Source organism: Melopsittacus undulatus, chromosome 7 (assembly GCF_012275295.1).
Source record: "Melopsittacus undulatus isolate bMelUnd1 chromosome 7, bMelUnd1.mat.Z, whole genome shotgun sequence".
Classification (NCBI taxonomy): Eukaryota; Metazoa; Chordata; class Aves; order Psittaciformes; family Psittaculidae; genus Melopsittacus; species Melopsittacus undulatus.
In genome coordinates this window covers 48662148-48675569 of record NC_047533.1, presented here as the reverse complement: position 1 = coordinate 48675569, position 13422 = coordinate 48662148, and the positions used below count along the sequence as shown (strand labels likewise).

Sequence of the window (13422 nt, the reverse complement as noted above, 5' to 3'; positions counted from 1 at the left end):
CAAACACCTGCAGTTTGCTCTGTAACTCTTGGTGTGCAAGTGGCAATGGCAGCCTGAGAGCTGTAGAAACTGTGCTGCCCAAGGAGGCATATCAGCATGAGCAAAAGTATTATCTTTGGTTCAAGTTAACAAAGCTCCCCTCCGTCTATTTGCCTTAGGATAGGAATTACAGCAGACAATAAAATCTGCATCAACAGAAAGCACCTTTCCACAAATATAAGTAAATCAGTATTACAAGTATATGCAAGACTTTGTGGAAAATGTTTAGATGACAAGGAGGGTTTGGAGAATCATCAGCAGTTGTTTGAAACAGATACGTAGTGGTCTGTCTACCAAGATAACTCAGTAGAGAATCCAACAAAAATGAAGAAGCTATTACATATTTCACATTAGCCATTCAGCAATCATAAGATCATCTTACTAATAAATTAAGTCTTGGAGGAAATAGCAGGCTTTCAAACACAAAAATTTAGGCTTTAATTATTAGTGTATTGAGGTAAGCACACAATGAAAATGAGAGATAACACAATGATATTCTGACACACAAAAAAAGAAACTATGTAATAATTTTGACCAAATTTCCCAGTGAACGAAAAAGAAACCCAAACTATCCATTAAAAAGAAATACACAAACATAACTCTTTTCAAAAATAATGACACTTTAAGTATATTGTCAAACTCTAACCTGTTTGAAAGCATGTCCCACCCTATTTGAAGTCTCATAAGAAAGGAAGCAGTTTACACTAATGTATATTATTGCCACCGGTATGGTTCTGGCATAAAAATTCATTGTTTCTTAGCACTAAAATACTGACCTGCTGCAATGCAAAAGCTGACTATCCCTACCTCCATCACTCTCTATACAAAGAAAACTTCAATTCCCGCTTTCCCTTTGTAGCATCTTATGTGGCCACAGCAAAAAGAGCCTGCCACAATATTCTTCCTCTCCCAGTCACACAGGCCCACGAATATTCTGAGACATCACATACAAGAGTATTGTAATTATTGTAAAGTATTTTGTACTGAGGAAAGAGAAAGAGACAAAGGAACATGCTGTGCTGGAACTCTCCGCAGGTGAATGTCACTGTGACACATCCCAGCAACTGGGCTGCACCTCACTGGCCCTTACCCTGACCTACCAGCCAGGCTTGCCCTGGACTTGTCTCCCACCTCATGGGGCAATCTCAACCTTATATCCTGATGGTTGTCTGTGCCACCTCACAAGGTTGACATTCAAGCATGAGCTGCACACTAAAGCACCAGGCTCACTGCTGGCCCTTTCTCACAGAAAATATACTGAAGGGAAGAAAAATCTCCGTAACTTCAGGAAACTAAATTTCACCTCCTATTTTCATGCACCAGAACATTCCTATAAATTGTCCCTCAGGGCACTTCCAGCGATATTATGGCGCATGTCATTCACAGCTCTTCTAGGATAAAACACTCATCTTTGCAATACTGTCTTAGTGCGCCAATCAGAACTCTTACTGAGATGCCCTAAGATACAAACAGAAGACATTTCAGGGCACAGTAATAATTTATAAAAACAGATTTAGAAGGAAGAACAGCAAGTACCACACAGCAGCCGATCCTTTCCAATTAATTATCTTTAAACTCCAAAATCAATATTCAGTATCTGAGTGTTCCTCTTTACACTGTTTGGGAGCTACTTCCTAAGTTTGCTAATAAAATGAAATAGAAGGTAGCAGCAATACATGAGGCCCATTAGTGGATCATTATGAAAAATAAATTTGTAAATACATCCTCTGTACCTAATGTCTTGTTTTATCAGATCTTTGCTTATGACTTCTTGGGTTTTTTTTGAAATTTAAAATCCTAGGCAAGATTTTTAAGAACCTATTTACTAAAAGGGACATATTTCAGACAAATCTGGACCAATTCTAAGTTGTTATTATTATGGATTTAATACTTCAAATTAACATTTTACCAAATATTGAAAGCTCCTTTTTTAAAGGTTATTCTGCAATTTGTCCAAGATGAAAAATGCCAAAACAAACAAACAAAAAAACAAAACAACAAAACCAAACCTGTGAACTAAACCAAAATAAACTTCAAGCAGTTTACATTAAAAACAATCTAAATAAATAAATAGTAGAATATAATAAATAAATAATATGGGTTTTGCACATTAGGCACTACTTTGACAGAAGAGACAAAGGTTACTCAGACTCGTATTAATGTTGTTATGCTCTCAAGAAAAGGATCATGCTGGCATGGAAATGCTAAGCTTTGGCATTTTGAAAACCACACACTCAAGAACATGAGATTTAGCCTCATTCTAGTAATTGTTTTAGAAATCAGTAATACAGAAATTGTTTGAGTCTTTAAATGATCTTTTTTTCTGCTGTTTAATATAGTGCATTTTAACAAAGTGTTTTCCCAAGGGATACACCATGAAATATGTGGCAACAGTTATAGAGGTCCCCTTCTCTGCTATTAACACTTGTAAGAAATACAGTTAAAAACCAGGGGCAAAGGACATGAAGATGTGGAAGAAAGAAGAAAGGGAGAAAAATGTAACTGAAACATTATAGTGCAGCTTATGCCTATATTCAGTTAGAACAAATTGAAAGAAACATTAACTGTGGTAAAACACTTTAACAAGGAAAAATTCACAGATATATGCATGCAAAAGTTGCAGCCTTTGTTCTTCACTCAAATTATGCTCAACAAAACACAGGGCACTTAAACAATAGCAATTATGAAGCTTTGCTAGCCATGACATGCATTTACAAGAAACAGGTTTTACAGGCAAATGCTTTCTTGAGCTCATCAATATCACAAAAAAACCTTTTTTCTCCAACACATGGTAATATATCAAATCTACTTGATTCACATTTCAAATACTGACTATACCAAGATATTTGCAAGAAATTACAAATACAACTTTTGTAAAAAATAAGTAATTGACTATCGAAATATTGGGTCATTAACTCATTTGGAATGTTCTACTTCACTAGATACTCCTACTTTCTTTAAGTTCAAAATAAGTAAGTTGCTTAAAACTTCATTCTGTGAAGTAATCTGCAACTGCTCTACCACAGTGATAAAGGAAATTAATTAATAAGTTTCAGTGTTAATCAATGTTAATCACAGAGCATCAGCTAACATTATCCTGGATGAATTGGAAAGAATCTTAAATACTAACAGTTCACAAATCATCTAAAAAAGATTGACCTCACCCATTTTCCCCCTCTGGATTCTAGAAGTATCCAACAGCTTCAATTTTTATGTTGGCCTTTTAAGATTAAAATAGATTTAACTCTGACTGGAATATTTTCAAAAATGCAACTTTTGCTGCCTCACCCTTATATCAAGCCCCGACTGCAATGATTCTCATCATACAGGTCTATCCACTTGCAAATTTAACAAAGCCAAAAAAATCCTAAATTCTCAAAAAATTAAGAATGTCACTGATAAAAAGTAGTCACCAAGCATTAAAGTTTTTTTCATTAACATTGCCTTGTAAATAGTCCATTGAAGCCAAAGAGGTACTAACCTTTGACTTCACAAGTATCAGAGCAACTATGTATGTTTGCTGCTTCAATCTCAAGCTCCACATCAAGCGTCAATGCAGAGCCAACAAGGATATAAAAAGGCATCAAAATTTTGTTTCCTTAGTAAGAAAAGTTTAATAATATACCCACAATAAACATCAACCATCTCAGAAATCAGTGCATCAGAACAATAAACAGATGAAGAATGTTTAGAAAATAAATTTGAATCCATATTTCTAAAGACTTCATACAGCTGCCTTAGCTGTATGAAAGCTGCTCAGTCACACCAGTGATTTACTAATCCAGCTCAGAGGGATTTCAAATATTGAGTCCCATTATCATCCTACCGCTATCACAGGAGCCCAGACCAACAGTCTCATCTCTTGACCAATAATTGGAGAATGACAAAGGATGGACTGAGTACAAAATCATATTGGGCATAGGTCGCTTTTTGAGTGTCTAATCCATCTTACAAAAAAAAGCGATCTTTTTCAGGTGTATGGTCTGAAAAGGTTATCCACACAACAAACTATGTTTTCCAACTAGGTGCTGCTAGATATATGAAATTAAACTGAAAGATAGTATAAGACATCATAAATTAAAGACTATTGGTTTGACAGTAACTTCAAAGCAGCCTGCAAAAGGAGGAAGGTGTAGAAAACTGAGTTCTCTACCACTTTTTCAAGAACTTTTGATTACAAAATAGATAAAATCCACGTTCATAGCTTGAACTCACTATAGCAACACAAACCACAATAGCTCAATCTAATATTATATGCAATATTTTATATTCTATATATAAAGCAGCCAGCAAAACTTACGAAGTTCTTATAAAGCTAGGTAGCATTTTGCATGTCTCTGCAGAAACAACAGCAGAAAAATCTGTTTAGATGTCCTACCTTCTTGAACCGCCTGAAATGGATTGTTGCCATCCACAAATGTCACTGAACACGTGATTTTCTCCGTTTGTAAGATTTCATCATTTTGGTTGAGATCAGCAACTGCCATTCGAAAAACTTCCTCATCTTTTTTGGCAGATTCATCAAAAATTGCCCCTGAGGAAATTAAAAAGACAAAAAAACAAAAAACAAAAAACAAAAAAATCACATTGCACCTTTCACCTGCAGTATCCCAATGTGTTCATCATAAGACATTTTACACTATAACATCATCCTTTCACTCACTCATGAAAAGCAGTTGTCTCAACACAGAGCTTCACAATATACAGAATTTCTACATTTTTAGAAAAATTAAGATATAAATTGAAGAGATGCATAGATTCCAGCTAGAAATATTGGGGAAATCTAATTAAACACAAAACAAGATATCTGTGTAGGAATATAACTAAGAAATGAGAAATAATTACCCTTCCAACAGTGCCATTTAGTATACTGAATGACTGCAACTAGGTGTATATATATATAGGATATATATTCAATATATATTAAATATATATAATATTTATAGAAGATATATATGCATCCTACATAAGACGTATATATATTTAATATCATGCCAAGTGACAATTAAAAAATATAAAGTTTAAATGAGTTGAGAATAAGCCTAAAATGGCAGCAGCACTCGGGAAATGAGTTGGAACTGACAATCATGATCATAGTAGCCTTCCAATATCTGAAGGGGACTACAGGGATGCCGGAAAGGGACTCTTCATCATGGGCTGTAGCAACAGGACAAGAGGTAACTGGTTCAAACTTAAACAGGGAAAGTTTAGGTTAGATATAAGGAAGAAGTTCTTTACTGTGAGTGATGGATGAGGCACTGGAACAGGTTGCCCGAAGAAGTGGTAAATGCTCCATCCCTGGCAGTGTTCAAGGCCAGGTTGAAAAGAGCCTTGGGTGACATGGTCTAGTGTGAGGCATCCCTGCTCATGGCAGGGGGGTTGGAACTAGATGATCTTTGGGTCCTTTCCAATCCATTCTATGATTCTATGGACAGGTCAGCAGTTGGTATAAACTATTTCACAACTAATTCTGATTGCATTTTTAAAACAACTGTTCCAGCAAAATGTCTTATTCTTGAAGTCAGTAAATTAAGTTTAAGCAGTTAATTAAAATAGTTTCTGCCTTTATGCATGTGACAGAAAGTGACTGTTCTGCATCTTTTCCCCAAAAACTTTCAAGCAGCACATGAAAAGCTGGAAACCTTTAACCTCAGGAGGAGTTGGCAGAGTGAGGGTGTCCATACACAGACAATTCTTCAGGTGTACTGAGAAAGAACTCCAAGGCTAATCCAGAAATTTTAGGGTTTTTTGCTCTCTTGAAACCATTGTGCTCTTTCAGCATCACTAATTTCATATTATTTTACATTTGCTTCCTCTATGAACTATTTATACAGAAATGGCTCAAATTACACTGTTATACTCCTATAAAGAATGTTATATTCTTTCAAACCCTCAAATCAGGGCTATTAGATTTTCAAGCACCTTTAAAGCTTTCATTTCCAGGCAGAAAAGACAGAAGGGATGCTTCAAGACCAGACTTTTGAAAACTGTATTTAATCATTATGAAATTTCTCCAGTTTTCAGGTTTATTTATATTTGAGTGTCTGCTGTCGACACAAAACTCAACTAAGGCAGCATAACTGGTGAGGCAGCCAAAGATAATAGAAAATGCTGATCACTGATGATTTCAAGAAAATACCTGCAATCAGTGCTGAAAATAACTGAAAAAGATTAATTTATAGGAAGTGTCTGCTTTAAGAAAAATAAACTTCATGCACAGTACTTACTATGTTTTTCCCACTGACCTCTAACACTCATCTCCCTGCCAGCATCACTCATCCTACATGAGCATCATCTCTTCCTACAATCTGACTGCTCTGACTCTAGCATTTTACCTCCTGAAGCTGCTGCCATCTGGAACAGCTGTTCTTTACCTCACCACCTCATTCACCTGTCATCTCTGTGCAAATCTCGACTGAATATATTCATTCTCTCTCTTGCCCCATTTCTATTTTCCTTGTTTTATTTAGCTCCATAATGCAAAGCTGCAAATGGCTGAGAATACTTCTGATATGCAGAGACACAAGGTACTGCAACCCATGACTTCTCCACGAACATGACTATTTGTGTATCCATCCATGTAGCACTTAATGGTACAAAAGACTTTGTCCAATTGTATTCCTTAAAATGTTTTTTTTCTAATCCCATGGTACTGTTCAAACCAAAACCACACATGGTGATGACAACATAGCTCAGCAACCATTGTAAATAAACATCTGAAGCAACAATTTTACAGGCTGCTAAAATTAAAAGCTGTTAAAATTAAGAAGAAAAGAAAAATAAAAATGGATAACAATGATAGTAATTAGTCAAATTCTATCCCTGTGGAGCAATTCTGTAAGAAATGCCACACTGGAAGGAAGTGAACATGCATAGGTTTCATGCACATGCACAGGACAGATGCTGTCTGTGTTGCAGAACAGCATGGCAAAACAAAGACATTCCAGCCAACACCATGGAGTACAGCTTCTTATTCTACAGCTGGGAAATGCCATCTTTAGCCTGCCTTTGTCCCCAGAATAATCCAGTTCATTTATTGAGTAGAGGATACAGAAAAGTACAAAGTATGTACTGTTTTGTTTGCATGTTCTATCACCAAAAAAAAAAAAATAATCTTCTTCGGCCACATAGCCCTTCCACTGGGCAGCAGAGAACTGCTCCCAAGAGAGTGCACTTGCTAGTCCAGCACCTAGATTCTTAATAAAGGAGTCTCCTGAGAAACTTTGTTTCACACACAGATATCCCTAATAAACTTCTATGCTTTTGCTCCCGCTTCTCAGCCTTGCATGGACCCTACTTCTGTCAGCATCTGATGTATTAGTAACCCAGTTAGATGAAACTACACACAGCCTTCACAAACAATTCTCTTTCTCACTACAGAACAGCTGTTCACTTTTGCTCTGACCACTGCTTGTTTAATTTATGGCTCCATGCATCAGACGTAAATTTCAACATATCTCCGCTAGCCAATAGTACATCAGACACTTCAGAGAAGCTACCTCACAGAAACAATGCACTACCAATGCTGCAAAAAAGAGTTGTAACCATAGTTCTCACCTGAGCATCCTACCAGGAATTTGTCTTCCTTCAGAAACAAAGGCCTCATTCATTAGAGTACCTAACTTAGCTACAAATAAAGCCATTTAAGATATAATAGAGATTATAACTTTCCTTTCAGGAGATGGCACTGCACAGCAGCACATACACTACACTTCAGACAGTGATAAGAGAAATTTCATTTAATAATTGATTCCCAGTGTTTAATTTCAGTTGTTAAATAAAATTAGAAAAACAAAGAGAAACAACCAACCAACACACAAAAACCCACAAACCACAAAACCCCTGAATAATTCTGAAATAGTTCCTATTCTCATGCATACATTTTTTGGTCCCTGTGTTTTAATTCAGCTATATTCCATGTGTCTAGATATTGCTCTGCATTACACAGGTGGCAGGTATTATTTTTTTCAAAAGGAAAAGCCATTTCAATGAAAAGGTTAAAGGTGTGCTAACACTGCTAGAACATTTTCCTTTTCCTGTGGTTTCAGAATCATCCTCTGGTTGAATGAAGTGAATTTTCTGATGTGAAACAGACCTACTGAAATTTTTACAGCTAGCCCAAAATTCAGCTGTTAAATACTTTCATATGAGGTATGATTTTGTTCTCTTTCTGAGGCCTGAAATCACACTGGGGTGTCGATGCTTATTCTTTCAATCATTGTCTTTTAACCTGGTTAAACAGACAACCCAAATGAACAAATAAAGGGTATCACACATTACAATTACTCCCATAGTGAGAGCTCTCACTCTCTTTTCCTCATGTACAGCTGCAAAATGAGAGAAATGGAATGACTGCAAACTTATTTGGAATACATGTCCAAAATGAAAACTTTTGTCTCTAAGAAACATTGTTACAGAAAGTAATGAACAGTTGAGGAGAAGCAAATTATTCCTACGGATATTGTAAGACACTTGCTGTCTAGAACATGATGCAACAAAACTATTTACAATGGGAAAGAGTCTTCAAAATCATACAAAATAGATACTGTTCATTTCCACCCCCACTGCTCACCTCAGCTGAAACAGGCCTCATGCTAAACATGTCATTTCTAACTATACTCAATGAGTATTCCCATGATTGTGTCAGGAGCTGACATGCTGACACAGCAACTACTTTTGCACTAGCTTCCCCCTCCTGTTTTATTAGCATGCCATTACTTTCAGCTTTATTTCAGAATCTGGATAAGGACAGCACAAATGTAATTCTCTACTGGCTTTTAAAAAAATCTCAGCACACCAATAATGTCCTCTAACATAAACAAGAATTCTTTGTGTTTAATTGACTATCTCATCTGCATTTGACCACATCAACCAGAAATCTGTCAATTTGAATGGATACAGACCAAATCATACAAATGCTCAATACGTTCACCAAGTACCAATGACCTTACCAGAAAGGCTTTTCACAAAGATCACTTGTCCTGCTGACCCATACAGACAAAAATATAACCCAAATTAGATATTTTCAGCTATGTCTAGAGTAATTTGCAGTCTAGTGAAACTGTTCCACAAAACATGAAAATGGGAAATGTGTCACCACTGGAAGGATGAAGTGTGAAGAGATTTAAACCAATGTTTATCTTTCAATTTAGTGAGAAAGGACAAAGTCCACAACTTGCAGTGTTTTCAAATATTATAATTTGATTATGTATGAAAGTATGACATTTCTGGACCTCACTGCCCCATATTAGTCTCAGGAAATTAAGCACCTTGTTTCAAAGAGGAGGGAGAATACGTGGACTAAAAGTTATTGTGAACTGAGGTCACAGTTCAATTTCAGTATGTAAGTTTTCGTTTCACTTTAGAACATTGCACACCATATCTCACCAATAGAAATAAGATACACTTTGCCTAGTAATTTACTAGTTCACAATTCTGTGAATGTTTGGAGAGAAAAGGAAGCAAATGAGGAAGTGTAAAACACAGTAACTTTTTGAGCAACTATCTGATGTTCTTGGAAGCTGATAATTCTATTAAATTTCTTTGTTCCACTGATACTGCCAGCCTGTTCTAGTGTCTGAATCCAATTCCACTGTATTTTCACAACTGCTGTTATTGCTTTATTGTTCTGAATGATAAACTTAATGCACATGCTGGGAGAAGGATGGCCACACTGTTAACAATTAGAACTGGAAGCTGGGGGGTTTGAGTCCTCAGGGCAAACCTGATCTAAGACGTCCTTCAAGGCTAAGAGCACACCACTACAGTCTAGCTCCCCAGCACGATGTAAGGCTAGGAAACATTAATTTCTGGGGCTTACATCAATGAGACTGATATTTTAGATACACTGTAGAATAAAATCCCATGTCATTTCTAGGCCATATGAGTGTCTAGTTGGGAAAAAATTTATAGAATACAGTAATTTTTAACTCTAATGGGAAATGCCTGGCTATACCACATACTATTGGGTCTGACTGAATGAATATACACATACAGCTTTAGAACGCAAATTATAACAGAATTATTGTCAACAAGAGGGAGTTGACGCATTTGAGAGTCTGGCTCATGTAGGAATTTAGAAGGTCATATACAGAGACCTTTCCTTGCGCAAGCAACTCCCATTATCATGCCATTGAGCAAGCATTAGTAGAGCTAGAACCTAAATTTCTCTTGTGACACATTTAGAGCAGCAGTTAAGTTTCTCTATTGTCAATTGAGTATGTGTGATCATATCCTGATTTTTTCAATGAAGGGAAAACATCAGCATGCTTCTCCTTTCTCTTGCAAGTTGAGTAAGTTTTAGAAACCCTACAGGGCACAGTAAGCTTGATTTTGTCATTGTAGCATAAAGGGAGTGAAAATCCTCTGTGTTAGGAGGGAGTTTCCAGTAGATAAGTCCTCAGCTATGTTACATGTCACACTGAGTGCCAGACATGGCATAGGGCCTGGGAGTTGAGCCCTGCCAGCCTTTGCAGACCATAGCCAGCTCACACAGGGCCAATGTGGTGTAGCTCAGGACAAAGCCAGTCCCCTGCATCTAAAATCATCAGACATGTTTTTGCTCCCTAGAGACTCCCTATCCTGCAGCACAAAGATCTTAGCACCAGTGTGCATCTAGGCCAAACTGAAATTTTTGAAAACACTTGTTTGTTCATTTTAATTTTTCAAGACTTTCACAGCTCCCATGAAGACAAGGAAAGAGACAGCAGGATAGGCTGAGGAGCACCTGTGCCAGCTCTTTCTGCAAAGTAATGTTCCCCTGCCCACCAAACAGTAAAGGCAAGATTTCCAACCCCCTTATCATTCTCATGGCCCTCCTCTGGACTTGCTCCAACAGCTCCATGTCCTTATGAACTTCTTACAGCAGTTCAAGTGGGGTATCACAAGAGCAGAGTAGAGGGGCAGGATAACCTCTACTACTACAGGCTTACTGCAATTTATTCTTTTTTCAGTAGTCTTTTGTAAAGGTCTGATTCTGGTAGAGAAGAACTGATGTTTTTCCCAGCCACACAATGAACAATGATAGTTTCCCCAACATCACTGACAGTGGTTGACCACACATTACATATGCCTGCATACTATTTGCTGCTATCTCCAAAACATACTCTTTAATCAACCATAATTACATCTATTTTAAATCTAAATGAAAATTTAGCAAAATTAGTAAATACACAGTCCACACTTAATCAGTGTGATTGCAATCAGAACACATGAAAAAAAAACCCACCCCAAAATATAAAAATAATAAAAATAAATCTACATTATTTTCCAGGGAAGCCATCCTCCCTGCAAAACTTGCCATCTTGTTCTGCACTCTGGTGGACATATACAAATAAATTGTACCTTACTGGTATTTAAGGAACAGGAGTAGCTACCCTTTCAGTTGGACACAACAATTTAATCAAAGGTTAAAAGGCTGGACTGGAGAATGAAGGAGTCTTCCGCCATGTTTTCCCATTCACACCCAAGTTCAGCAAATGCACTGTATGCATTTGTAGGAATATGAATATACTTCTCTCAAGTTACACCTTAAAGTGAGACTCTGCTGAGCTTAATATAGTGCTGCCACCTTTGTATGGCACCACTTACTTTAGCAGAAGGTTTCTCTGCTCACTCTGGGAGCTACAACAGAAAAATACATAATTTATGTTCTCTTTTTAAACAATTAACCCCCTGTTATCAGTGGAGCTATATGGCTGGAACATCATGGAAATGATATAGCAATTCCTTCCCTTGGTTGTTTTTTGTTTTCTAACTTTAAATATTTGAAACAAAGAGGTGAATGAGAAAATTCACAGCTTTTTTTAGTCTGGCAAACTGCTAACAGCAAAGTCTGTTTCAAATAAAATGGAAGTAAGAAAAGTGCTGTTATCACCTAAACACAGAAAAGTCTCTCCATTCTTCTGCTGAAGCATGGTGTTTTTTTTAATGTCCCAATCTCACAATAAAGCAATCAATAAAAGTGAATTCTAGAAAAAAAATCCTGGTAAATAATAAAGTCCCTTCTCAATTGTTCTACAGTATCATTAACTTAAGTGATCCTTCAGCAGAAAAGAAGTGTAAAAACTATTATATCAAAGGAATAACAATCTACATACATCTTGCATTTTTATAGATAACTGATTGCACAAATTGCAGAGCCACGAAGAATTTGTTTCTGAAAATTGAAAAGTATTGCACAGACACCTGTTGTGGCACTGAAGACTGCTATTTTCTTCTGCAGGTGCTCAGAGCACAATATTATCATCATATAAACAGTACATTTTATACACAATGTGCCTTTCACAGGATAAGAAATCTTCTGCGCACTGTTCCACTATAAACTTGATGTGGTGATTAACTACAGTGATAAGAACTTCATATTCATTATGCAACAAATGAGCTGATAATAATGAGATGTTTTCATGTTTTCTATCATATCCATAACTATCAAGTTGGGGTCTAGCTGTGAAAAGCATCTGGTTTGGTAGATATTATTGCCACATTAATACCACATACAGAAAGTTAGTGTGATCATCATAAATTTGCAGAATAGTATCTGCATTCTTTAAAAAATATTAAAAATAAACCTTATGATGCAGATTCAGAGCTTTCTTATATGCTGCTTTAGAACCAAAGCAAACACCCCATATACCATTTCATCACTTTTATTAGCCTGTGAATTCAATACTTCTCACAGCAATGTCAGTAAGGATGACTGCAACCTAAAAGCCCCCTAAACTGTTGTTAAGCATTTGTCATTGCTTATTGTCTCTGCTCTCACACTCATTGCTCCACATCTACATGCAATTTTGCATTGTAGCTTTTGAAAGACAAACTAATGCTTTAATTAATCAAATGATGTAGACTGCCAGGTAGATATGGAGGAAGACTGCTACCAGACCATTTATTTCTGACAAAGAGCTGCTGCAGCACCTTGCTCCATTAGGAGCTGAACTTTGAAGAACAAGATTACCAATATGCTAGAGGTGTTAACACACAAATGTATGCCTACATATACGCACAGATGTAAAAGTGCAAAGATTACAGTGTGAGATTTTTCTGGAGGGCATTTTTCTGGGGATTTTTTTGTTTTTTTTTTTCGTTTGGGTTTGTTTTTTTCTTTTCTATTTCACTTCAAAATTTGCATGAGCCTTTTGTTGCAACTAGTTGAATCTTTTCATACAGTAGAAGCAGCCCAGTTTACAGCACTGAAATACAGATGTTGGCACTAAAGATGGCCCTCAGGAGGGTATCACCGGAATAAGAGGTTATTTCTTGAGTACCACACAGTATATAAATCCAGCCTCCTGTCCAGTGTAAAAAAATAAGATTGAGAGGTGCTGAGTAAGCATATTATAGACTCATAGAATTATGGGTTGGAAGGGACCTTTAAAGATCATC

At 36.6% G+C, this 13422-nt stretch overlaps 1 protein-coding gene across 2 annotated transcripts in view; it reads right to left on the bottom strand.

Annotated features, from left to right (window-relative positions):
• The window catches only part of GRID2 (glutamate ionotropic receptor delta type subunit 2), a 726277-nt gene that overhangs the window by 570009 nt on the left and 142846 nt on the right, over positions 1-13422 (bottom strand). For both annotated transcript variants that reach the window (XM_005148665.3, XM_013128934.3), the window contains exon 2: positions 4418-4573. In XM_005148665.3, the coding sequence (XP_005148722.1) occupies positions 4418-4573 (156 nt within the window). The remainder of the gene's footprint in view (positions 1-4417; positions 4574-13422) is intronic.